Here is a 27,997-nt window from a genome sequence, read left to right as displayed (position 1 = left end):
AATGTTAAAAACAGCTGTGTCGCACCCGTCATAAAAAAAAAAAAACACACAAACAAATAAAAAAAGCCCCCAAAATCGCTTTCAGGTCACAGAACTGTAGTTATGAAGGGCAGCTAGTGGTACAGTGGATATACTGAAGTCATTCCACTCATTACACAATTAAGCTATTAAAGTTATTAACTGAACTTCAAAGAGAATGGACTCCAGCCTCGGGTCTGTGCCAGTCCCACTGCACTGCGGAAATGATCCTTTTGGCATGGCTGCCTGACAAGAGGATAAACCTCGGGTTGTAACTGTGCATAGTCTTCAGCTGCCTAATTTCTGCCACTGGTATAAAATAGGGCCAAGACCAAAACAAGGAGAGTAGCGGGCATTTTGAGAAAGGGAACTTCCTGGCTGTACAGGTTGACAAGGAAGACAGAAGGGATCCTCCTGCTTACCATAAGAAGGGGTGGATGGACCTCGGAGTGGCACCAAGGACCAGCATCAGGTGCTCCGCACAGGGAGGAAGATACTCCGGGGCTCCTTGCGTTTTACATTGCAGCAAGGAAAACTAAATTATTTTTATGCATCCAAAATACAAAATATATAGATTACAAATCGTCATATTAGCAAACCGCATCGAATCGCCACAATCCCAGCGGCAGACGGCCTCAGCACTGCCCGGCAAGCACCGAGGCGCTGCCTGGGTTGGGGTGCGCGGGTGGCCTGGCTGCAGAGGGGACAGCCGCCGCCTGGCGCCTACAGACCCCATCATGCCCCGCGCCCCAAAGCCCCGCCGGTGGTGGGTCTCCCGCGCACAGCATGCTGGGACAAGTAGTTCTTGCCTGGCGCGTCCCTTCAAGCAGCAGCCGCGGGGGCGGGTTTGCAGAGCAGGGCGCTGATTGCCTGTTCGAGCCGTCAATCACGGCTGCCCCGTCGCCATGACAACCGCGCGCTGCCGGGGACGCGCCGGGGCCGGGGCCGAGTTCGGGGTTCCCGCGCAGGTACGGGACAAAGGGCACGGAGGGGACCCGGCCTGTGGCAGTGGCAGCGGCAGCGATGAAATGCCCGAGGTCCGGGCAGCAGCCGGCAGGGCACAGCCGCTGGTGGGGAACCCGCCACTGCCCCGTGCGGCCCAGCCGCCCCTTCCCGCGGCTCGGCCAGCGGGCCCCAGGCGGCGCCTTCCCCGCTGCCCTGAGGGGCGCTGGGGCTGCGAGCGCTGCCCGGCCCGCGTAGACCGCGGCTGCTGCAAACTCCGCAAACCCCCGCAAACCCACACCCTGCACGGGATCTTGCACAGCGACCCAGCTCACAGTTCATAGATGAGATGGTCATTTTTCTTACCTCTGTTTAAAGAAGTCTTATCTAAAGTAAATTTTTACAATATAGCATTTCTGTTTCAAAAGTCCCGACAGTGCAACAAATGTTACTGTTTGGATCCCGGCAGCACCATGTTATGACAGCTTCTATGTCATACTTAGTAACTTTTTAAGTACCAACCAAATTGTTACAATATTTTAATGACCTAAACCAGCTGTACTGGCTCATACCAGAAGTTCTGTCCGGGTAAGATAATAGCAAAGCCATATTTCCACTTTTTGCACCCTTTTTATTTTTTGTGTGGCTTTTTTTTTGTTTGTTTTTGTTTTTTGGTTTTTTTTTTTTTTTTTTTTTTTTTGGTTTTGTGGTTCAATTTCTACAGCCAGATGTATTATCATAATTTTTAGTAGCCCTCAATTTTTTCATCTGTCAGTTTGCCCTGTTACATTGTGAAATTGTGTGCTTCTGGCAGCTGTCCTGTCCACAGGCAGTATATTTTCAAATTCACACACTTACTGTGCAATGAAACACTTCTGCAGTCCTGTTTGTTCCCAGTTGTTTGTTCCACATCCGCAAGCTCATGTGATGCCAGCTGGATCTCGTGTTAGGACCATGAATCAGCATCTCCTGGTCACTTTCTCTGTGTCTCTTGTGATTTCACTGACTTCTATCATACCATTTTCAGGCTAAAAATAATCCTAGTTTACTCCCAGTACAAAATATGTTCTATGTCTTCAGTCATCCTTGTTATACCTTTTTCAATTTTAATCTATTTCTCTTTGAGTAAGAGAAAGAAGACAATCAGAACACAGTATTAGCCAACATTCTAATGAAGTTTTCCATTTTGTTCTCTTATGGCTTTCTTATTAGTTCTTAACGTAATTTTACACATTTTGTACTTATCATCCCAGATACTGTAACTACACCTGCTGGTTTCTATCAAATAACAAAATCAACAGATTCAAGTAAGCCTGATTTAATGAAAAGTTGTAAGTGTGAAACCAGGTACATTCAAATTGAACTATTTATATGCTGAAATGATTTGGCAGTTGCCAAAACTTCAGCTTTACTCCCTACAACTTATACAGTGAAGCTGTGTCCAAATATGCACAAGATTATTAATATTTTTAAAATAATTTTGTATTATTTGCTCTTTGTGTAGAGCAAAATAGAACAAACTTAATTAAAGGCAGCATTACATGTGAATCTCTGGAGAGACAAAGTAATTTTCAAAATGATATTTTTAACAGGTTCCTAAATGTTTGCCAACAGAAATGTGGTTTTTAGCTTGTTAGTGATGCAACAAAAAAAGCAATTAGCACATGGTTTTGATCCTTTCCTTGTATTGCTTTTGTAAAATGGACATGCATCCAATTCTTCTGTCATTCCAAATTATAGTAAATTACAGTCCTGAAATAGTAATGCACACACACTTGACCTTAAATCATTCAATTAGGCAACTAATGAATCATTCTGTGTCCTAAAATCAGGCAGCATCTTTTGCAGAACAGATAGCTAATTAGTTTTTGCCTTTTGCAGAACCTAGCAACTTCACGGATTTGTTTTTAGCTGTAAATGTTTCAGTACATTAAATTATTAGGAGAACACTGATCTTATTTTTTCCTCTTAAGCCTAATGTTCAAAATATTAGAGCCATCTGTAAACAAACTAGGCCATTAAATGTCAAACAAAGTTGTCAAATATTTACCCAGACTTTAGCAATTACATAACGTAACACTGTGTTCCACTGAAAAACTGCTGAAAAACTAGACAACATAATTAATGAAATCTAAATATTACTTACTTTCTAAAAATAAAATACATGGCAATATTTATGACGATTGATTTTCAAAAGCTATAATTTTATATAGATTTTGCACTCTTAAAATTTACAAATTATGTTAATTTACATGTTGTTTCCAACCTCTTCTCAATCATAGAATCATACATTTTTATAAACATAATGGAAAGGCATAATACATTTGTGTGTGCATTAACCAGCTCTTTTTAAACTAGCAGTATAGAAATACCCCTAAGAGAACAGGAACTAACCATAGATTAAAAAATTAATTGTTTTGGTGACATTTTTAGACAGTCCATTAATATAGAATTATTTTTTTCATGGCTTTCTTGACAGCATTTAGTATTTTGTATAGAAACTTAGGGGGAAAAAAGCAAACCCCCAAACTAAGAGGTAACTACGGAAAATAGTAGCTTTTAACTTACACATTGGGACTTTTGTTCTATTATCCTTTTTTGGAAGAGGGGAGGTACAAAAGGCTTCTCCCCAATACATATTTGGAAGTTTGGTGTGTGTGTTTCCTGAAGGGAGCACCTGGAGGTTACCACATTCCTGTGTAAAAACCAACTTTGCATCGAGGCTGTGGGCCTGGTAATGCTTCCAGAGAAGCTTCTGGAAGCTCTGCCTTTGCTTTCCCTGCAGGCTTTCCCTGTTTCCTGAGCACTGCCGCTCACATGGCCACAGGAGGAGGGAGGGGCAGGGCGATAGGGTTCTGGGGATGCTGCAGAGGAGGATAAGCAGTCTGCAATTTCCTATCTGCTCTCTGGCTGGGAGGCCCTGAGCATGCCAGAGGGAAGCACCAGCAGTGCCACTGGCTGCTCTGCTCACCTGCAGCCCTTAAACAGAGCACTTCTGTATTAACAAATGCAAATACATGCACCAGGCACTGACACCAACACCACGGCCCTGCTCTCTGTGCTGCTGCAACTACCTCTGTACCTCCTCCTTTCAGTGATGGAGGAGGAACTGAGTACTGGGACACCATTTTCAAGAGTTTTAACTCTTTTTATAGGGAAAATATGCTTGAAATCCATTGAAAGGAAGGGGATTTTGCTTGAAATATGCTTGAAATCCATTGAAAGGGTGAGTTATTTTACTAAACATAGGATGTGACTTCTGTCAGCCTTCTCAGTGTTTCCTCCATTCATGTGACTTAGAGATTAGGATACTCAGAGGAACTCACTCAAAATTTCCAAACTAGCTTTGTTGCAGTGCATAATTATGAAATGGTGAATTAAGACATTGTGACTGGAATATATATATGAGATGGTGTATATTGTCCTTCAACTAATTTCTACAACAGCTGCCTCTCCTCCTGGCGGGGATCCTGGAGGGCTGTCTCTTTTACACAGAAGCATAAATGTTGGTTTCAAACTAGAATAGTCACAGAACTATTTACAAAATGGGTCACAATTTTTATACATAAAGTATGCAAGAAGCTAGATAAGAAACAGCTTTGCACAGCTTTCCTTTTTAAATAAGGAAAAATTAGTCTCTTTTGACCATCTGAGTTGATGTGCACTCTCAGTGAGTGTTTCAGAGCTATAAGCTAAGCACATTGTATAGACTCCTTTGAAAGATTATACATATCTATGAAAATATATTAAAAATACATATATATATATATATATATAGGCTTACACAGAACTATATTAACAGTGTTTCAACTCCTGTATTTGAGAAAAACACTCTGAGAAGGAGGGTAGAAAAAATGCCCAACTTTCTCCTTAGATTAATTATATTTAATTTTTGCAGGGGCAGGGGTTAAAAAACGTCATCCCACATATAGCAAAAGTTTCAGAATTCTGAAACATTAATTTTCTTTGCATTGGTATCATCATTGCTTTTTGTAAGAAGCAGAAGATTAAATTGCTACTGTTCTTCAGACAGATTAATGAAGGGGACTGCATTTGCCATAATCAAGAGAGATTAAACAAGAGAGAAATACACTAACATGCCATGGATGGCCCCTGTGATCTGCAAGACCCAGTATGGCACAGGAAAGAGTTTGAAGATTTATAGAGTATATTTTTCTACTCTGATTGGAGTGAAAAAGAAAAAGGCATAACTGTTATATGAGTGTCAGACTGCTCACATTAAAGCAAACACTGAAATTTACCTTGAGTTCACGGGAGGCCAACATGTATCCCAAACCTCAGCTATTCCATCAGGCTATAATCCATGACCTGTATGTTGTCATCAGTGGCCATCTCCATGCTAAAACTGAGATCAGAAGCTAAGATTATATTGCTTGCTTCTGGAGTATTTGAGAACTGTGTTACAAAAGAGTAAAGCACTGTTTCTCAGTCTTGGTATGCCACTGAAATTGCAAATGCACAGGCCACAGCATGTTTGTTTTAGCACTCACTATTTTAGGCTGTTCATAAGGAAACCCTCAAGATAGAACATTTATTTTATAAACTCACCTTTTCACCTTAAGCATCTTGACAGAAAATGTGCTGTTCATGTGCACAGGCAGACAGGCTGTAGCTCCTGTAAGAGATCACCAGAAATAGTTATGTCATGCCAGTGTTCCTGGAGGTGCCATCTCTTTCTGTCCTGTCTGCATCTACTTTCCTTTCATTTGTGGTAAAATTTTAATAGCACCCAAATAATGTTCCAGGAGGTGCCATCTCTTTCTGTCCTGTCTGCATCTACTTTCCTCTTGTTAGTGGTAAAATTGTAATAGCACCCAAACCGTTTAAAAAATGATTCCTCTCCCAGTCAGTTTCCAGTCTTAAAAGTGTGAACATGGAGAGGGAGGATACAAGCAAAGTGAAAGCCCCATTGTCCTCATCCCATCTGAACACCTCTGGCAGTTCAATATTAACACCAAACAATTTTAACACTGCTAAGAGAATTGGGCCAGCCTGATTTAGTTGTTCCATCGGCTGCTGTGTGAGCACCTCCCACACGATGGTGCTGTCCAGCCTGGGCAGCGGGAGGCTGAACCGCGTTTCTTCTTGCCGTGGAACTGAGTCTTTCCTGCCCTTCTGTTCTAATCCTTTCTCCAGATATTGGGATGAAGGAGAGCAAATGAAACAACAAGCCTTCTATACAATATAATCTCCTGCCGTGTAGTTGCTACATTTAATCAGGCATACATCTTCTTCCCGAGTTTGTCCTCTGCAGAGCTGCACTGAAAAATAAACTGCAAATAGAAATGCTTTGTGCAGCTGAGTAATGGTTGATGCTTACAAACATTGGGACAAACATTTATAACTGCTTTTCCCACTTTATCTCAGATCCTTAGCTTTCAGTAAGGGAAACCTCTATCCTCATTTAACCTGCTAGTATTTTGGACAATCAGTGTTCATTCTTGAACACCCTGGGCAAAAGAAGTTTTTCCATCTATTACACATGATATGAAAATACAGCTTATGATTTAAAACTATGAAACATACCTTTAGCTGCATATGAAAATATTATTATAATGATAAGCTACATAAAGTCATGGACAAAATTTTCACTCATACATGGCGCATTCTGTTGTCTACTTAAAATTATTAATGATATTTATCTTTCTCTAGAGAAATCTGAAAAAATGTCAAAAAGTGTCAAATCCAGCCAGAGCACCTTGAAAGATTCAAAACCAGCAGCAAAGAAACAAAAAGGTAAAACAAAGCTAAGGAATCATGAAAAGGAAAAAGAAACACATCTTGGTAAGGTACAGCAAAAATGAAACAAGCAGCAATCTGGGCTCACATGAGATCTACCTTAATTATTTTGGCCCTGTGCATTAAAAAAACGTGAGATCAATTAGAATATGCTATTTTATATAAATAACTGAGAGAGGTAAAATTACTCATTATAGTTCTGTAACCAACAGTGATAACATCATGTCCTTATATTTCAGGTAAACAAGATGAAGTTGATCTTTCTATGGGCAGTATAGGTAAGTGCTATGATGACTGAGCTTTAAAGCAGTAGTTCTGAAATACTCAAAGCAGTTTGAAGTTTCAGTGTTACTAATGCAGAGAATAAAAAGAAAATGTTTTTTAATGAATGGGGAAAAATAGAAACTATTTAGAAATGCAGTTATCACAGTAATTACAGTGGCTCTCTGAGTAGCAGGCAGTGCAGCAGGAAACAGGTATGGGGTTTAGAAGAGGTTTTTTTCTTGGTTTGAGAGGAGTTGGGATAGAGGGAAATAGGCATCCTAACAGAATTATAGGGTGCAAAATCTTTGCATTTAGAAATAGTTTAGCAATTGAAGGAAAAACATGATTATTTTAATAATTCATTAATCTTTGATCTTTTTTGAACCATTATTAAATTTCATGAAAATATTATTTTAGCATACCACTTGTGGTTCTTAATCATAGATACCAATAGACATCGATTAGCATCTTTTTTTCTTTGTAAGGGAAAAAAAATAACCATTTAAAAGTCACAATTAGGTTTATGTTCAAGTAAAGTTAGGTTTTAAGCATGGCCATAATTAAGGGCTAAAAGTATGCAATTATCCAAATTTAAATATATTCCTTTTTCTTAGACACCAAATGATTTCCAATGTTTTCTTATTTTCCATATTTCTGGTTGTATTTTTCTTCTGACCCAATTTGTGCAATTATCCCTCAGATATAACTTAAATTGATACCAAAGTAAAATTTATCTGTGGTTTACAGGAACAGTCCAAAGGGTTATCTTATTAATTGGCTTGTAACAATACAGCTTTTATTGTTAAAAGCTAAAACAGAGTGGCAAACAAGGGGTACACAAACTTGGTAATTCTAAAAGAAACTGTAAATCACTTGTTTTCCTCCATAATCCTATGAGCACTGCGTGAAAATTGTTCTCTGGTTAGCATCACCAAAATGGCTAAGCTGCAGTTTATGAAAATGCACAAAAAGTGATCCCTCTGATGATTAAAGTGGTACTTTAAAAATGTACCACTTTAAAAATGTGCTTTCCGTGTTGCAGGAGATAGTTAGTAAGAGAGAATTGTACCTCCACCTGCTGGCAAATAAGGTTAGAGCTCTAAGAGCTAAACCAGTGCCAGGAACCTGGTGCTGAAAGCAGGAAAACAACACGGGTGTAAGCAAACTCTGCCTGTGCAAGATTTAAACACTGAGCACACACTCCTTAGGCCTGCAAGTGTTCTTTACTTCTTCCTTAGAGTTTCTTGGTCTTTTATGGAGATCTCCTAGCACTAAGAGCTGCTGACTGTTACAAATTATACAGGTACAATTTACAAATAGAAAAACAATGTGAAGCCTATGATCAGATGTTACATACTTTTTACTGGAAAAGAACATTCAATAATAATATTTATAATGTAAGAACTCCAGTGTCAGCTCCTTATGTTATAGACTCTGTTAAAAACAATATTCCACAATATAGAATTTTAATTCTTTAGACTGAAAGGTATAATTTTAATTCTGATCATTTCTTTGTTTTTAGTTTGGGCTTATAGCAATAGGGAGTTGAAAAAAATGTACTTAGAGTATCTGTATTACTCTGTTTCCTCTTGTAGTGATGTCCATTGTATTCTTGCTTAACTTTGATGCATGCTTGTATTGTTTCATTTGGCAATGAAACCTACAGCTCTTTAAAAGGATTTTTTCAGCATTAGCATTTGTGCACAAAGCTTACACATGATTCAGCATTTAAAGAACAGCACCATAAAAGCTTATTGTAGCAAACAATAATGTCTAAACCAAACATTCCTCCTGGCTGGGATTTTTGAGGTCTGGTGTTACCAACAGTGAGTTTGGACCAGATGACTTGGAGGTCTTTGCAATCAACATCCCTATGATTCTGTATTTTTTGGAAGCATCCACACAGAAATCCTGGAAATCTCCAAGATATCAAAAAGGAAAATCATGCAATATTGATTACAGCTTGTGATGAGAGTGAACTAATGGCCTGTGCATGCTACAGATTGTATGTGCTATGAAATAAGTAGTGGACACTAAGTAATCCATACTTGGAACAGTGTAGCATGCACCAGAAACATCAGGCATGCCCTTAATTTTAGTGATGACTGTGGCAGAGCAGATGCAGTGGAGTAGCAGTGCTGAAAGATTTTAAAGGATAAATGTCAGATTCATCAAACATAATGTATTATGTGATAGGATTATGCAGAGATTAAGGAGGATTTACCATTTTGTGAGTCCTTGTTGGCTTAGATTAGAGATGACTTCTCAAAACATGCTGACACAGCTGGTCACAATCATCATTTGAGGTATGGCAACTTCTCTTCAAGGCATGCACAAAGAGGAAAAGCCCCACAGGTGCCGGGAATTAAGATAAAATACTAAGTGATTTAAACTAAGAGACTGAAACAAAGAGAGAAAGTATCACCTATTATCACAGCCAGCACATTTCAGTTCAGTAAAACAGTATACACATCCCTAAGTCTTTTCGTTTCCAGTTCACCAAAAAGATGAACATCTCCTAACCTGCCCAGACAAAAATGTAGCGGCCTTCATGAGGAATGCCCTTTCTGGGCAGCTGAGACAGAGCATGAGCCTGCTAGCAGGGCAGTGCAGCAGAGGAGTCTCAGGGGCAGGAATCTACTGGCTGGGCCTAGAGGGATCTTGGCCCCTTAGAGCTGTCATGCAGCTGGAGACAGAAGATGTGAGGTGTAAGAAAGGCCAGCATTACACACAGTGCCCTACTCACATACAGCTGGCACACACAGTGAGAAGCACTGTATGCTATCCCCAGACTGAGTGTTGGCAGAGCACAGCTGACAGGTCACCTAACTGCATCCAGCCTCCCCCAAAACAATGCAGATATCCATGCTAGCACAAAGATAAGCAATATCTTATTCTGAGTTAATATGAATGAACCTAACAGACATCGTGTGTGTAGAAAACAACATTCTCCAATAGAACTGAAAATAAATATCTGACTTTAATCTCCGTGAGCTTGCTTTAGTCTCATTTGATTGGTGAGGAATAGTCTCTCCTGCACTCTGAACTCAATGGGAGCAAGATGAAAGTCCAAAATCAGAAAAGCATCCTCACCTAGATTTGGCTTAATATGGTGCTGCCCTATAAGGAAGGACCACAGGGTATTTATTCAAAGGCTTTCTTAAGTCAGAACCGTGCAGTTTTGCCCTTAATATATTAAAACCAACCCCTTAAAGATTTTTCACTGAAGTTGTTAATTACCTGTTCATCAAAAGAAAAAAAAGCTCCCCATACCAGGGAAATCATATTCATTATGTGCAAAATGTTGGGTAGAGTATTTTCAAAGATTAATAAAGTAAATATAATTTGTATTTCACGCCTTCCAAAATAGCAAAAACAAAGCCGAGAGATTCAAAGGCATAGGTGAGAGATTCAAAGGCATTATGCTAGAAACAGTAAAGACATAGACTTATCAAAGTTTACATGCATGTTTAAACAACACTCATGTAATTTTGCTTTTTTTCAAAGGCCACCCAGAAATCTTTCCTTTGCTTTTGACTGAAAAGACCCAAGAAATTTTTAATTGCCGACCCGACGAAGATGTCACAGAAGAAAATAATTTCAAGTGTATTAAAAAAGAGGACATAATTCAAGACATGAAAACAAGAGCTAAATCTTCTGATTTCCTCCCTTTCAAAAAAGTTATCCTAGTATGTAGCATATTTCATTCTCTCTTTAAGACTTATGCTCTCAGAGTGTCCATTCTTTTGGAGAATGGGTCTGTTCTTGTTTGGCTCTGTGTAAACACACTGATGCTGTAATATCTGAGTGCTAGAGGTCATGGCAGTTGTTGACTCTAAGTTTCTCATGGCTTGCCATGCATTTTTTTTTTACTAGCTTCAGATTGAAAATATGCTAAAAGTAGCATATATTAGTTTTGATTCTGTGAACTGACAGAGCTCCACATACTTGGCTTCCCCTTATGCATGGCCTATATATTGAGAATCATTAAAACAGTTTATTTTCTGTTTAATTGTCTGTATAAAAGATTAGTTTTGTCCCAGACTTATTTTTATTACAAAATAAACCCCCATCTATTCCTTTCAATTGGCACATTAAATTCTCCACTAAGAATACAAAATTAAGCTAACACACTAAATTGGTGGTAGCTTTTCCAGTCACAACTTTATGTTTATTTTGAGTATTATTTGTTTTCAGTTTTCCACTAATTTTTTTCATTAAAATAGGAATATCCAGGGGAAGAACTCTTGGTAGTTTTTGATCCAAGCTCACAGTATGGACAGAACTTTTATATTGTTGCTTCTGAAGAAGCCAAGGAAAACTTTCTAAAGGTAAAATCCAAGTATAACAGAGCATTGTTCTATCTATAAATATTTTAGAATCTAGTCTCAAACAAAGATGTCAGGAATAGTATTCTTAAGCACCCAGTATTTCTTTAATGGTTAAGCTGATAATGGAAAAATATGTGTATCACTGTAAAAATATATTTTATTCTGAGAAGGGCTAAATTTAGGTTTTGCATTTTACTTCAGAGGGCCAGTAGAACCCCCACTGCTACGTTTTTATCATAAGCATTCATTTTCTCTGCCAATAATCAGTTTTCTCAGACATAAAAATAACAGAAAATAAACATATAGAGCATTTTCAAAGAAGTATTGTACTTATTTTTCATAATATCTATGAATATATTCTTCAAATCACGAAAATGTTCTTGAGTTCTAAACAGCTCCAGATAAATAGAACTTGTACACTGCATCATAGGAGAATGTTTATAGAAAGATTATATAATTTTTGAATATGAGTTTGCCATCCAGCATCAGGGAACGAGGAGAAGAAAAAATTAAGAAAAATAAAATGCAGTTCCAGGCTAGAGGGTCTAATGGAAAAAATCACTATAAATTCTTTTTATAAAAAATTACTTGCTTTCAAGACAACAGTCTCTCTTTAGTAATTAAATATTAAATATTATTGGAAAATTCTAATGCACAAATGAACAGGACCTAAGCCAGCCCTGCCCAGAGGCACAGTATACTCAGACTCACTACTCTGAGACAAAATAAAGAATGTGTGATTAAGACTGAAACCTGGGTTTCTAGTTAATACTTACATTTCTGTAACAATTTTTTGAAAAAGTACCATTTCTCACTGTTTGATATCACAGTCTTTAGAAGCTGCAGAAGAAAAAGAAGAAACAGAAGAAGAAAACATAGAGGAAACTCCAGAACCCCGCAAACCTTGGGTTTCCCTTGGCAGCGAAAAGGAAGTTGAAGAAGAATCTCTTATAGAAAGGGAGACAAAGGTCAGAATCAACAGATGTTAGTCAATGAAATAAATATAAAACCCCTATGTTTATTTTTAAAAAGCAACAAGTCAGGAAGTTGGAAGCTGCAATCCTAGTTTTTCTTGAGGTTTTTCAAGAAAACTAACAGAGAGAAATAGAGACATATCTAAACTTTTAACAAAAGCTGAAAGTGCTGCAGAAACTTTTATTTTGAACTCTATTCCCTAAGTCTTGCAAATTAGGCATGTATCACCACCTTGGACATAACCACTTTTTAAGGTTTAAGGTCAGAAGTCCTGATCATCTTTGATCACTGGCAGCTCTGCCACTTTTTGCTCAATTTACCAAGTGGCCAGATGCCAATGGGAGTCATTGCTCTGTTTCCATGAAGCTCAGGGAACAGTTCTGGTATATGAATGGCCTCTAAGTAGCATGCAACAGTCTTTAAGTATCCATAGGTATTATAAGCTGACTTTACAGAAGGACATATTTGATTAATTACATCTACAGATTATACATATATATATAGAGAGAGAGAGAGAGAGAGAGATTATATGTCCAAAAACTAGACCCACTCACAGCTGTCAGCTAATTGGTGATGTGTGGGGCATCTCCAAGTATCTAACTGTTCATGAGTGATTTTTACTCGGTACCTAAATCCCTCTTCAGGGAAGACTGGCTAAGTTTTGATAGTTCTCAGCAACTGAACATATTGCATACACCTAAAATAATGTCTGATTGCTCTAAAGCTATTTCACAGTAATTTAATTTAATACATGCACAGTCCAAGAATTCCATATTCTGCATTCTGCATGGCTGGCAAGGTCCACTCACAAGTATTTTAGCTCACTTTCCTTTCCAATTCTGTGGGAGGTGCTGGGGAAAAGTACCTGGATGTGAAACCAAGACAAATCAATACCCCTCTACTGCCTGAAATCAAGTGCCTACTTCTCTTTGTGGACAGAAGTCAAGACACATCCTTCTCAACATAAGGAAACCTTCATCCTTCTCAACATAAGGAAACTCCTCTGAACTTCCACCAAAAGGGAAGAGCTGAAAATTAGGTCTTGGAAGCCTAATTCAGTATTATATAAGGCTTTCTGTAAATCAATTAATTAAATGTGCAGTTTTGATACTGGATGAATTAGAAAATGTAATTCTGTTTCCTCCTAGCAGTAATCCAAAAATGCTACAACTTCTAGTTTTACAAATACAAACCTGTCTTCTATTACATATGTAGTTTATTTATAAGAGCACTTCAGAACTTCAAAATGCAGAAATATTAATAAACTCAGTGCAGAAATTGTTAAGGGAACTAATTCTACCATTATATGAATGCAGCCATTTTAAAGAATGAGCTTTCCAAAAGCTTTCTCTTTTCAGCTATGGAAATGTATCTTTTGCAGATTAAGTACAAGATCTCTCGAGTTCGCAGGCAGTTTGGTGCACCCATTACATTTACTGACAAGAATGCTGCAGATGACAAAGAGAGCTATGCTGAATGCACAGCCTATGAAGACAATACTTTCAGTATTAAACTGCTTGAAAGGGATGTGGGGGTGCAAATGGTTCCAAAACTAAGAGAAGCTACTACTCAGACAAAATGGTAAGCATGAGAAAACATTTATCAGCTGATTTATTAAGCTATGCACTGTTTCTTATCTCAACTAAAATTCTGGACTTACTCAGTTACAAACTGATTAATAGAAAAAAATTGGATTCTCTGTTTGCATCTTTTTTCTTAAATATTTTTTTTTGGTGTCTAGAAAAACTATATATTTTAATTTTACACATTAAATAGGTTTCTGTCTTTGAAATGTTTTCTATACTTACATTCAAATTTATTCCAACTTGGTAGGACCTATCCAAAAAATGCATCCACGCAGTATTATCCAAGGCAGTTGTCAAATGAAGCAAAAGCAGAGAGTCTGTCATCTCAGAGGCTGAAAAAATTTCTTACAGCAGTACATTTAAGGTAAAATTATTGCAGCAGTACATTTGAAGACTACCTGAAATAATACAGAACACAAGCAAGAACTCTTGTCTGAATGGATCATTGGTCTAGTCAAATACCAATTTTATTTTATGTTTCTATATACTTTTTTCCTTTTTTATTATTATAATATTAACAAACAATAACTTAATACTTCTTTATGTGAAAATAACCATGATGTCTATGCTATACAGATATGAATGTTGCTTTACATAGATATCAGAACTGCTAAAGTTAATAGTGATACACGTTTTCAAACAAACTGCAAAACTTCCCACTCATCAGATGGTTGTGCAGTGAGCAAAGGTGCTGTCCTACCCCTGATTATGCCCTTAGCCATGTCCCATTAAGTGGGACAAATCATACTTAATGACATTTTTTTGCACAAAGAATTGGACAATTGGTCTGTACCTGGCCCACAAAGAAATGAAGCTAAATTCTTGATACAGTAACTATTTCTGTTTAAATAGAAGATTGTTTCCTCGCAGTGATACAGCACTGAGGAATTAACACTTGATTTTTAAACTAATGTGACCATAATTTTGTGAAAAACAGAAGCTACCTCTTTACAGAAATATTTGTAATTCTACTACTGAGTAGTCACATCTGGATTATTGAAGTCTTAACTGTTCTTTTCACAAAACAGAGTGGAAATTGCACTGCAGCAAAATGAAATTATGAACGTTTTTTTTGATGACTGGAAGGCTCTTGCAGAAGACCAAGAAGAAGGCAAGCCAGATGTTTATTTTACAGAATACCAAACATTTACAGATGTGCAGTATCTCAAGAACAGAACCATTAGCTGCGTTCGCTGGCATCCAACCATTTATGGTAATGCAGTTATAGTACTGATTTATATGACAGCTATAAAATAGGCATCTTTCATAAAATCATCAACTTTTAAATTTAAAAAGAAATCAAAACTGATTTAGTATCCCTGTTTGTATTGCCAATTTGAGGCAAAATGAAAAATGAGACAAATTCTTTGTAGAATTCATATAGGCCATGCCATGTCCTTCACCCTAATGTACAAGTGGAGATTATAGGTTAGAGAAATTTCCCCCTGTGAGGCTCATTTAAGCAGGGTTGTGGTGCCAGAGTCTTCAGATGGCCCTGCATAGCACTGTGCTTGTGCCCATGCCTGGCTCTCACAGCAGCCTCATGCTGGTGAGGATGTCACAGCCTCAGCAGGACACGGCTCTGCCAGTGCCAGGGAGCATCACAAGACACACAAAATATCAACTCCTGCTCCCTGCTGTGCATTACTGCTCTGCACAGCCAGACCCAAAGGCACAGTTAACTTCCATAAAAATGCCCCAGCTCCCAGCATACTACTAGCCAACACTGCAGCCTGGGTAAGAAAATGAATTGGGTTACAAAGATTTGTTTTCATGGTGGGTGGCCAGGTCTACATGTCTGTCACATCATTTCAGGTGCACTATTACATCATTGAGGAGCATGAGTGAAAAAAGAGGAGTTTTATCCTGATGCATAGGTTCTATGACTCATTTTAAAATAACCTAATGTTAAGTATTGAAAATAGTCTCCTCAAAGCTGATCTGAAAAAAAAGAAATATACATGGTTGGTTTGTTTGGGGTTTCTTTCCTGCTTGGTGGGGTTTTTTTGCTGTATTCAGAAGGTATAAATATAAGTCATTTAGGATAATTATCAATGTGTTGAAACTTGAGTTGTCTCTTTTGAGAAAATTTATTTTCTCTTTTGATTAGGGATTATAGCACTGTCAGCAAGAGAGCAGCCTTCGTATGAAGAACAAGTAAACCTTTCTAATAAATCATTGCTACAGTCAGTTATACTTCTCTGGAGTATATTTGAGCCTTCCTGCCTCCAGGTATTTAATCATGACTTTTAAATATGCCAAGTATTTAAATAACATGAGAACAAACAAATGGTGTGACTATTTCTCAACTATCTTGTTTTTCTTCTCTCTAGTTGGTGTTGAAGGCTCCTGAAGACATTTACTGCTTTCAGTTCAGTCCAAGCAATCCAAATTTCATTGCTGGTGGCTGTGTTGATGGACAGGTTTTTCAATCTTTAAAAATAAAATTGCATATTTCTGTATTTTCTTCCAGTATAAAAATAAGGGTGGAGAGATGTACTCAACATCCATAGTAACACAGTGACAGACAGAAGACAGATGTCACAGAGTCCTGAAGCTATGTCTGGTTATTCCATAGCTGAGCCATTACCGTACTGATAAATAGGTCAAGTCATAAAGACTTGTTTTTAGAGACATATGTAACCTTTCTTCTGATTGCATCAAGCTGAAGAGAAAATACTTTAAAGACTTCACAAATTCTGGTGCAGAAAGTGAATTTCTTCTGTTTCCCCAAATCACCATAATTTGAAAAAAAAAAAGTGTATTAATGCACATTGTATTAATACACATATACAAATATAATTTGTAACATACTAATTTATCATTGTAGGTTGTATTGTGGGATATTTCTAAACATGAAGAAAGGCTGGAAAGTACAAAGCCTGTTGTTGAGGAAGTCACTGACTCTGCAGAGGGTGAGCCAAGAGCAGCAGTAGTGACTGAGGTAACTCTGGTGCTGATGGGTGGATATGGTGCACAGGGGTTCCCCAGCAGTGAGCCCTGGCACACAGAACACCAGCTGCATCCTGGGCTGCATCCAAAGCAGTGTGGCCAGCAGGACAAGGGAAGGGATTCTGGCCCATACTCTGCTCTGGTGAGATCCCACCCAGAGCACTGCATCCAGCTCTGGTGCCCCCAACACAAGGAGGACATGGAACTGTTGGAGCAAGTCCAGAGAAGGGCCACACAGTTGATAAGAGCACTGGAGCACCTCCTCTACAAAGACAAGCTGGGAAAGTTGGGGCTGTTCAGCCTGGAGAAGGTTGCATGAAGGGCTCATAGCAACTTTCCAGGATCTGAAGGGAATCTAGAGGGAAGCCAGAGAAGGACTCTTGGTGTGCAACTGTAGTGACAGGACAATGAGTAATGGGTAAAAATTAAAAGAGAGGAAATTTAGGTTAGATATTCAGAAGAAATTGTTTGCTTTGTGAGGGTGGTGAGACACTGGCACAGTTTGCCCAGGGAGGCTGTGGATGCCCCAGCCCTGACAGTGTTCAAAGCCAGGTTGGAAAAGGCCTTGAGCAACCTGGTCTAGTGGGAGGTGTCCCTGTCCATGGCTGGGGGCTGGGACTAGATAATCTATAAGGTCCACTCCAACCCCTTAACATTCTGTGATTCTATGAAATCAAGATAACAACTATTAATATGTTAAATACTTCTGTTATAAGTATATTGCAGTGTATCTGTATGTCTGTGGAGAAAAAACAGGCGAGGGTATCCTGACTCAAAAGAGGGGAGTAGATAATCTTTGCAATGAGACACTAGAAAGGAGAAGATGAGTTCATGAAATCAAACCTTTATCACAATTAACATGGTATAATTTCTACCTGGTTAGTACAGCTTAAAAGGTTTACTGCATTTTGTGCAACTTATGTTTTAGTGAGTCTGTTCTTCAATGGGCACCAATATACCCTCCACTCTAACCTTAAAAAGCCTGTCAAACACATATTGTTTCTACTGAAAAAAATACTGAAAGTATTCTAGATGTTTATGAACATAGAAAAGGTAGCTTGGAAGATGAGAAGATGATTTCAGTAGAAAAAGACAGTAAGGAGGATAAGCAGAAGAAAGCCCCGAGAGGAGAGGAGACATTTATGATGTCTGCATATGTGTGGAGGCATGTTGGAAATCTTTTTAGAACTTTATATCCAAAGGCCTTTTTTGATACTTCCCTTTTTTTTTCCTCAAATGGAAGGTATTAGACCCCTAAAAAGTGCTATAAACTGATCTGAAATATATGAAAAAGCGTTAACAGAATGCAAAGTAACCTTTTATTCTTTGATCTACTATTTTATTTTGAAAATGCACTAAGATATCTTTTCTTAAAACATTTCTAGCCATCACCTAAGAAGCAAGCCCAGTACAGTAGCACAGAGCCACCTCTAGTGAGAAATTGTGCAGCCTCTCCCACACCATATTGTCATACACAGCCAGTAACAGATGTACAATGGCTACCATGTAATGTTGAGGTGAGTTTAAAAATTAATTTCTCTTCTTTTTATTGCTTTTCTAATCTACTACCTCAGAAATCCTAATGTAAACTCAAGAGAAAATACTAGAGAGTTAATTATTTGTATTCATTATTTCTCACTGCATTTAGTAAATACTAATAATCTGGTGCCTCTTGTTGTGTTCATTGTGCTTTACAACTGTGCTGTGCTCTCAGTCTGATATGAATCTACTAATACTGGAAAAAATTTCCACAACTTTACAGACAAGCATAATTCAAAATTATAGTAAGCTTTCCATATTTAAAATGTATTGAATTTCTACTATGAGCAACCTAGCCTGTCACTAAGAATTCTAAGCAATAACTTCAATTACCTGAAGAATGGCATTATTGTAGTCACCTTACTTTTTCCATTATAGTTTTAAAGCACCAAAGAGCTTATGGTCTATAGGAACACTGGATACTGATTTACACTGATTTACTATCAAAGTATTGCAAATGGTGCTAAATTCATTTGAAATGCAAATGTAGTCAAATGCAAAATAATGCCAGTGGAAAAGCAGGCCAAGAAGAAGAAAACTGAAATCTTTAAAAGGTTTATGGAAATTATATATCTATACATTTTTGAAAAAAAATCTAAAACTTCACAGACACTACAGTCCTTAGTGGCATTTCCAGAAAAGTGAGAAAAGGGGGACACATATATCATCAAATGTCAGCTGATCCCTCTGTTCATTATTATTTTATACAGTAATAGTCATGGATACTAACTGGTACCAGATGTAAAGTATGAAGAAAGGGATTGGATAGCAGAACATTGTTGTGGTTTTTGTTGTTTGGGTGGGGTTTTTTAGTCAAACTTTAGGCTCAGAAGCCTGTTTTTGTCTTCATCTGGCATAACAGATACAGGAGACCCATGCTTGATAAATAACACTGACAAAGGAGTCACTTTGCCAGTATTTAGCAACATTACTGGGACATACTTTTGTTATGTAAACATGGAGTACTGTCAGCCTTTGCACAACACAGCAGCTTTTATGGCACAGTTCCTGAAATCAGCAGTTTTATAATTACATATTAATGAAAAAGTATTCAAAGTTATATCCAGAATCTAATTCAGCTTTGCCTGCCTGCATTACTACCATTGTGATTCCAGATAGACAAACTGATTTTTAAGCCTAATTTGGCTTACAAAAAATAGCCGAAATTTTGCCACATACTTGGTAAGTACAGTTTTTCCCAAAATATGTTTGGTTTTATATACTGGAAGGTAGATTTGATTAGCCTATAATCCCTTGTTACCTCTGACACCTTTCAGTTATTTTCCTGAGTAATTAAAATTCATTTGCTATAAACCAATAACTACTTGGTAAATTATAAATAGTATAAAACTTGCAGAACCCCACACACAAAAACTAAACAATTAATAATTAACATTTGAGGGCACCACTACAATCCCTAAGTGAGGTCTAGCCAAGTGATAATTTAAGATAGGTGACCCATGGTATAAACTTGGCAAAGACACATCACTCCCACTACCCTGAACTGTTGGAGATAAATTTCTCAATTACTGGTTCTTTGGTTAAACTGCATAATAGAAGTTATAAACATGGCAAATTAAAGAGGTAAGTATTTATCCTGCTAAGTTCATTTAGAATTTTAGGTGTGAAGCAAGCAAAGCTGGTATCAGTTCACTTGAAGCATATTTGTAAAATACCTTGACTTCATAACTGCAAATTAATGAGCCCTGATTTCCAAACCTTATCCAAGCAGAAACAGTGACTTAATTTCTAGTAGCCTGTTTATGTGTTGAAGTACTTACATATCAGAGTGTGATTTTTGTCTTTCATCATCTTCTTCCCCTGTAATAATTATTACCATTATTTTCAGGAAAACCAAAAGGGTGGAACTTCTGAAAACAAAGATGAAAAAAACCTGCAGCTTGTAACATGCTCCCCTGATTGGTATGTACAATACATACTCTACAAGAAATCTTCCAGTTTCCTTTGAAAAGCTTTATGAGGCATAATCCATAATTTAACTGGCACATTTCTGGATTCCTATCAGCAAATCCTGAGTGGCTGAAATTCTGTATGCAGAAGACAAGCACTTTGCATTCTTGTCCAGTTAAACCCTTTACAGTAAAGGCATTAAGAGTTTATTAACTGAAAGCCCTTGCATATATATGCTTATATTCTGTGTACCCCCTTCAGAATAGTGTTGATCACACACATATTAGCCTGGAAAGCCACATCCCCACACTTGCATTTGTTTGTAGGACATGCACAAAAAGCTGTTAAAAGATTCCAAGGCTTATTTCTACAGAAATACTTTAAATTACATATCAATTTGGAGACTTAGCTAGCAGAATTACTCTTTGTGAATCTCCTCTTTTGTGGACAAAATAGTCATGATAGTTATATTATTATTCTGTATGAAAGACTAGCAAGGGAGGCAGAATGCAAAAAGTGGAAATAAATGTTTACCTTTCATGATGTCAGAAGGCTTAAGGCTTCAAGGCTGCATGGGTGGGCTCAATCATATATTTGTTAGTTACATCAAAGGGAGTGTCAGAGAGAGAAAAATTTTATAATATTGCTAAGTTATTTTTCCTAATCAAATAACAGAGAAGACTTTGAAGAATTAAATGAGAAGTAAGATTACAAATGCAGTTCTTAATAAGTTTGCAGTGTAATATAAGTAATACACATAGAAGAAATTATTTTAACTACTCGCACACCAGGATTCCAAATTGAAAGTATTTGAAGTTAAGAACAGGGAAGTCACTGTAATGTCATACTTGAAGAGCACATGTCCCTGAGCAGCTCCTGTTAGAAAAGGGAAAGAGATATCAGCAATGAGGAAAGTTTCATTGACTATATCAAACCTGAGAGTGAATGTCCAGAGTAGACCAAAAGGAATAATCAGAGGGCTGAAGAGTCCTATGAGATGACAAATATGAGTGGGACCATTTGCCTTGAACATCAGCAAATTAATTGGTACACAAAAACTGAGACTGAACTTCAGTTTGAGTTACTAAATTTCCTGCTACAGCCTTCAGGAATTTCACCCAGACAGTGCCAGTAAGTTCAACTGTCCATAAGCAAACTGGATAAATACTGAAAGGGTGAATGAAGAAATATATTTCATCATTTGCAAAAGAAGCAATTAATTATCTAGCCTTTGTCTGACTTTCAGTCTCTACTGTTATATAAGGCTTTAAAATGTAAGGAGAATTGCATGTAGCTGCAAACCAAAACACTCTAAAATATACATTATACAATTATTTTGCAGCTCAATATTATTTTGGGATATTCCATCCACGGAACGTCGTGAAGAATTTTTATCTGCAAAAATAAAGGAGGAGAAAAGATCTCAGATGCCCCCTGGTGCATATGATGACACTGATGAGGATTTAGATCTCTCCTGGAAACCTCTCATAAAGGTAGTGTCCACAAATACAAAACACAGGGATTGAGCCAAGCTGTAGATATGGCCAGAACTCCATAGGAACATATTTTCTTTCTGATTATAAAATTAAATACTTTGACATTCCTTTGAAACTTAAATAAAATACATTTTGAAAAGCTAATTCATGAGAAACAGCATGACTGCTTCTAAAAAACTGCAGTAGGTGCAAAAGTAGTTGTGTAAATACTGTAAGTTCCTGTCAACCTTTTCAGATGCTCTACTGTCTATCTCAGTGGGTTCCAAATAGTGCAACATGGTCATGATCAGCAGAACCATAATTACCAGCAAACCAACATTCACTCTCATGAAAATAGCCATAGCAGGTTGTGAAAAAAAAAAAAAAAGTGAGGATGGAAACAATGTTAGGTAAGAAAAAGAAGTTATAATTTTAGACATGCTGATCTGTGCTGCTCAGAATACCTGCAGCTGATACAGTTTTTGAACAAGCAAGAAGTTGGGTTGTTTGGGCTTTTTTGCTAGAAACAAAGCAAAATTCTTACAGGAAGGAGGTAACACAAACACCATTTTTTCCATGCTTGTATGTGAGGCAGCAAATACTGATTGTGGAGTATTACAAACACACTGCAAAGTTCTGTTCCATTACAGCAGAAAGTAATTTAGACTTGTACCTCACAGATGTGACAAAATGGTTTAGCAAATGCACTTCTTCCTGAGCAGATCAATCTGCGTGAAAGGGATAACGACACAGAGTATGGTCCCACGAGAATCAGCTTCAGGAAACTGCAGTATCGTTTCAAAGCCCCAGGTAACATTTTTATTACACCTTACTTACAGAGGAAAATGTTTTTAATAAGCTTGTATTTCAGTATATACATAATAAAAGCTGAGCAACAAAATACTGTATAGCTACACACATTTGGAGAAGATTTCCTAAGTATAGTGTGTAACCTACGTGCACTGACTAGGAAGAGATGTACAAAAAAAATCCAAACTGAGCAATTCCATATACACAGTGACTCTATCCAGCTTCACTTAAAAGCCTATGCAAATCCCTCACCCAATCTCTTTATCCCTGAAACAATATGTCCTTTTCAGCCATTACAGAAAAGTATTTTTAGAAACATAATCCATTCCCTGGAGCAGAGATGTTAGCTCCTGGCTGTGGCAGCTATGGGTGATGTGTAAGGGCAGCTCCCACAGAGACACTGGTGCTGTGTAAAACTGGCACAGAACAGGATGGTGCAACACCCTGAGCATTGACTGGGTATAAGAAGCACTGACTTCAGAGTTGCAGCAATGGGGAGACTCCACCAGGAAACAGTAAACCTACAGAACTGCTGCTTTACTTGGCAGTCTTTCTTCATATCTCTTCTTGAAATTCCCCTTGTCCACAAACCACCTTTCCAGTGTGTAACAAAAAGATGCCACTGTCATTTCCCAGGGAGGGTAAGACCTCGGAGCACACTAAGAGGATCCGTCAAAGAGAGCACATGTGCAGAGATGAATGTTTCTTCAAGCAGAAATCTGGAACTGCTAGAGAATATATCCACAGACTTTTTTATTGGAAAAGAAGTAAGTGAAAATAATGTATTACCAATGAAAATGTTAATCCAAGATGTCTGAAAGACTGAAGAGTTAAATAACAGGGTTTTCACAAATGTATGGACTTGCACGTTTTCTTCAGGTATAACTGAAAAGATCTCTCTGAACATGCCACCTTTTACTTCCACTTTATACATTATTAATATTATATTATTAATTAATACATTATTAATACTGTTAGCTACGTGCTTAAAAATAATAAACCTCCAATATTCAGTAGACTGTGAACCATTACTTTAAGAGCAGAATTAGAAGACATTTCCAAAATATGTTGAGCTTAAGCACCTATTAGGATCCAAAGACTATTTCCTTATTCCAGAACACATAAGATTAGTAATTTTTCTAGTGTCTCCCCACATGTCATGTGAAAACGTTTATTCTACAGTTTGCCCCCCAACTTAATTTCCCATTTGGAAATTCCAACTATTCATAACCTGCTACCTACCCTATGCTACTAAAATTCATGGGTCTTTCCCAGTTCTGAGTTCACATGGAAATGAAAATTAGACTCCTTTTTGCTTCCAGTCAGCTTTTCCCCAAATACTGGAGCAAAGTATGAACTATCAAAAGCAAACACCTGATTCTGCAGAAAGGACTGCTTACATTCATCATGGCAAGTAAAGCTGTTTTGGCAATACATAACTGAAAAATGGTGATGCAAAACTATATTGTGTTTTCAGTCACTGGCTGCAAATTCAGGTTCTCATTTACTCAGATCATATTTAATGATGGTGATGCCTTTCCCTGGTATTAAAAGTGGAGAGCCAGACAAGGTTAAGGGATAAGGGGTTTTTGCCTCAGTATGTAATAAGGTTCATTACTGGTGCATCACTTTGCCAATGTGACCCAATGCACACACACACCAGATCTTGTATACAATTTATAGACCTTCCAAATTAGCTTATCCCCAATGGGAGACCTGGATGAATGGCATTATATTCCCCCATATGAGGAATTCTCCCTGGATGGGCCAAATCTCCAGTCTACAGGAGATGTTCTAGACAGGACCTTGGTTTCCCAGGATAGTGTGGGGTTTTCCAGCCTCCTACTACAAGGCCTTTAGGATGTTTGGTCTCCTGGCCTAACAGAACACTAGGACTGTGCTAAATTATTAGACTTAAGGAATTACAAGTCTGCATGCTAAGAATACTGAGGATACATAAAAGTTATATAAAAAGTATATAAAAGAAAAAGCAAAAAAATCATCTTGGCATCAATGGTTATAATTAAGAAAAGTCTCAGCTTAAAAACAAGTCACTTTGAAATAAACCACCAAGCTCTAACATTAGCATTTGCTTGATTTTTTGACATTACAGGATGGAGAAGTTGTTTATTCTGAATGGAAAAAGAAAATTGATGCTAATACAGCAAAACCAGTTAGTAAGTTCAAGCTTCTCAATACCTGTTTAAGCCTTTATATATTACTAACTTGAAAATATTTGTGTCTATACTTCATCTTTTTAAGGTTCTTGCTCATAGCTCTAATAGTCTCTCTCACTGATAACACCTGGATTTAACAGTACACCCTCAAAAGTGCAAGCACTTTAGTTGGCATGAGAAAATAGTACAAAGATATTGGCACAAATCATGAAAGTAACTAGATTTGTGGCAAATCCAATTCCTGTACCTTGTGAGTAAAAAGAAGAGGCTGATATCTTCCAGGGCTGTGGTAGGTCCTGCACTCTTGTTTCTTGATCCCTAAGGCACTGGGAACAAGCAACTGCCTTTTCCCTCCAACAGGTCAGAAGCACTCCCAGAAATACTCCCTCCACACCGAAACTATCAACACTCTCCAGAAATCTCCATTTTTTAAAGACATCTTTCTAAGCATTGGAGGCCAGAGGTTTGCCATTTGGAAAGAAGGAGTTACAGTAAGTTACTTTAACACAGCTGTAACATTTGTGATAGGTGTACAAGAGTACAGTCCTGCTATAACAGGCTCAGAGACTGTATTTTCAGAAACATGTAAGTCATGAAGCTTCATATCATCAAACAGATATAAAAGAAGCTTTCCATCTTCACATCAGAAAACTGTTTTAGATAGAGCTTAGTAGACTTGCCTTTTACAGAAAAAATGAAGTGACTTTCTTAAATTCTAACCTTGTAAAAGGCATAGCTTACCAACTATTCATTTCTTCTGCTAGGGAAATGCCTGCTGAACAAATCTGAAGAAGTTGTATTTTAGGACAAGGTTATTTCAGCACATGAAAACAAAGAAACGTGGGGGTTTTTTAAGGTTCTCATGCAGGAACCCAGGTTACCTGCACCTGAAAAAATCTCCAGACCACAGGTTTTAACAGCAGACAGACAGATTACCTGAAGAGACTGGAAGTGAGATACCAGGGTTTTTATTTCCCCACAATCCTTTTTATCTGCAGCAGGTAGCAGGAATTTTGCCATTGATATAATTTTTGTAATGGAACCATTTAAATGGTGAGCATTTTCCAAGACAGAAGCTCTGAAGCAGTGACTTGATAGTACTGTTTAATTGTCTGGTCTATCTTTTGTTTTACAAAAAAAATTAAGAATGGACCAATACTTCAGTCAAGCTGCTCTGCAGGAAGATACACTGCAGGACAATGGTCCTTAACAAGACCAGGAGTTTTCTTCCTTGGCAGAGACAATGGAAGTATAGATATTTGGGACTTACTGAAGAAAACTCATGAACCATCTCATTTCCAGAACATCTCCAAATCAATCATCACTTGCATCAGCCCCTCCATTGCCTCAGGTATGTGGGTGGTGATTGTGCTTTATTGTGCTACACTGTTTGCAAAATGGCTCATGACTCTGAATTACACAAATCTTACTACAAATGATCTTATATAAGTACATACTTCCACAAATTTAACATTGTACATACAAAAATGGATACTTCAGTTCTAAGTGTATTATCATGGCATAAAGGCAACTAAAAATATTTCATTTTTTAAAAAAGTATTTTAAAAGAAAAACTTGAAAGGGATTAATGAAATAACAGAGCAAGAAGGTTGTTTTTTTTGCTGCAGTGAACAACAAACTAAAAAGACCAGAAAAAAACCAAGAACTGTCTGTAGCTTGTCTTTGGGTGGAGGTTCACGTTGCTGTTGGAATTTGGATTGTTTATACTTTTTTTGTCAAATATCTTTCAGCAGAGCAGCATTTTCTGGCTGTTTCTGACAATCTTGGAGTTCTGCACATTTTGGAAATCTGTCAAACATTATGTCAACCTCCAAGTAATGAGGTTAGTAAGAATTTTTATTAAATCTCTTTGACACTTTATCCTGAAAACTCCAACACAGAAACAAGTCTGCATCTTCAAATAATGGCAATTAATTTGAGATCAGTACAGCCATATTCTCCAAAGATCACCTGTAGCCAAGCTGGCTTTGTACTGAGCTTAGGTAAGAGTCAGCTAAAGGAAATCAGTGATAGGTAGCAGAATTCCACGTTCCAACCTGGCTACATGAAAACACAATTAAGAGGCCAGCATTTTTGTCACATCCATAAAATGACACCTTTCATGCAGTAAAACAATGTTTTAGAGTGCATAGCAATGTATATATATTGAATTCTTTTTTCTTTACACCTTCTTGTCCACATTTGTGTTAATTTTTTTTTCCTTATAATTTGGACATTGAATTTACATGTCTTTATATCTGGTTCTGGTTCAGTGAAAGCACATTTTGAAAGCTGTTACTAACATTCCCACTCATTCACGCTCTTGAAATAAGGACCATCTGTACCAAAAGGCCATGGGAACAATGCAAGCAGTTTTAATTTCCCTTTTTTTTCTACATAGTTTTCAGTTTTTCTTTTCCTCCACCTCCCAGCCAAAGATCCAGCTAGTGTGTCAGTCTAGCAGTCTTGCCTCCTGCCTAGTCTGTTACTCTTACACCACAAAACCATCTTCCCATTCTCCTGCAGTGTAATGTTTATGTAGGCACTTAAATAGTTTATAAACATCCCATAAAGGTTTGCCATGCACAGAGATGCAGTAGGCAGCAATAAAACATCTCATCAGCAGCTTCATTTTAGTAAAAACAACTTCTCCAAAGCAAGGCAGGAGCTGAGTGATCTGAGGAAACACATTGCTTCTGCACAGATTACGTTTGCTTTGGAACCAAACTCTTTAGGGTGCAGAATTATCAACCAAAGAATGGCCACTAATATTTAGATTATGTTCATTGTAACTGAAGTATTCACTGAAAACCACTAGGCTGTTGAAGAGACTAACAAAAAGTAAAACACAGAATCCCAGACAGAATAAATGCAAAATGTACTACCAAAGTATGGTAGTTGATGGTTTCTTTGTGCCTGAAGTTTGTCACACCTTTGAATTGTTTTTCTGCAGACTACTGGGATAAATAGAGATATATCTATTTCCAATTTGGATGATACCATTCAGATCATCAGCAAGAGATCTGTGTCTTTCAGCATGTAGTGACCCTTGTTTGTCACTGTGTTTACAGCATGCAAAAGTACTCGATTACTTCAAAAGAGAAGTCAAATATCTGAAGCACTGTGAAGAGGAGTTTGAAGAGTATCAAAAGTTTCAAGCCAAAACAGAAATGAAATTGAGCTGGAGACAGAGAGACAGAAAACAGTATGTTACATTTGGAATTAAGAAAATGTTCTGTATTTCTTTTTATCTTTAA

At 37.6% G+C, this 27,997-nt stretch overlaps 1 protein-coding gene across 1 annotated transcript; it reads left to right on the top strand.

Moving 5' to 3' along the window:
- Nucleotides 1-923: 923 nt before the first annotated feature.
- On the top strand, nucleotides 924-27,997 carry DNAI3 (dynein axonemal intermediate chain 3). The gene is made up of 22 exons (XM_058808082.1): nucleotides 924-1,296; nucleotides 6,634-6,717; nucleotides 6,960-6,998; nucleotides 10,492-10,673; nucleotides 11,211-11,315; nucleotides 12,146-12,283; nucleotides 13,672-13,871; nucleotides 14,124-14,240; nucleotides 14,905-15,089; nucleotides 15,987-16,108; nucleotides 16,210-16,299; nucleotides 16,707-16,820; nucleotides 18,214-18,345; nucleotides 20,217-20,290; nucleotides 21,621-21,771; nucleotides 22,476-22,563; nucleotides 23,200-23,330; nucleotides 24,677-24,740; nucleotides 25,101-25,231; nucleotides 25,887-26,091; nucleotides 26,492-26,583; nucleotides 27,812-27,997. Exons 1-22 carry the CDS (start codon nucleotides 924-926, stop codon nucleotides 27,995-27,997), a joined length of 3,003 nt encoding a protein of 1,000 aa, XP_058664065.1.

Source organism: Ammospiza caudacuta, chromosome 7 (assembly GCF_027887145.1).
Source record: "Ammospiza caudacuta isolate bAmmCau1 chromosome 7, bAmmCau1.pri, whole genome shotgun sequence".
Taxonomy (NCBI): Eukaryota; Metazoa; Chordata; class Aves; order Passeriformes; family Passerellidae; genus Ammospiza; species Ammospiza caudacuta.
Note: the sequence above shows the minus strand (reverse complement) of the source record. Positions and strands in the feature narration are given on the sequence as shown.

What these genes read in the sequence shown, in the direction of transcription:
- DNAI3 (XM_058808082.1), top strand. Translation starts at nt 924, where the DNA reads ATGACAACCGCGCGCTGCCGGGGACGCGCCGGGGCCGGGGCCGAGTTC. An exon ending in CTGGCATCCAACCATTTATG is followed by an intron (nt 15,090 to 15,986) that starts GTAATGCAGTTA and finishes TCTTTTGATTAG; the next exon opens with GGATTATAGCACTGTCAGCA. An exon ending in GAGCAGCAGTAGTGACTGAG is followed by an intron (nt 16,821 to 18,213) that starts GTAACTCTGGTG and finishes AAACATTTCTAG; the next exon opens with CCATCACCTAAGAAGCAAGC.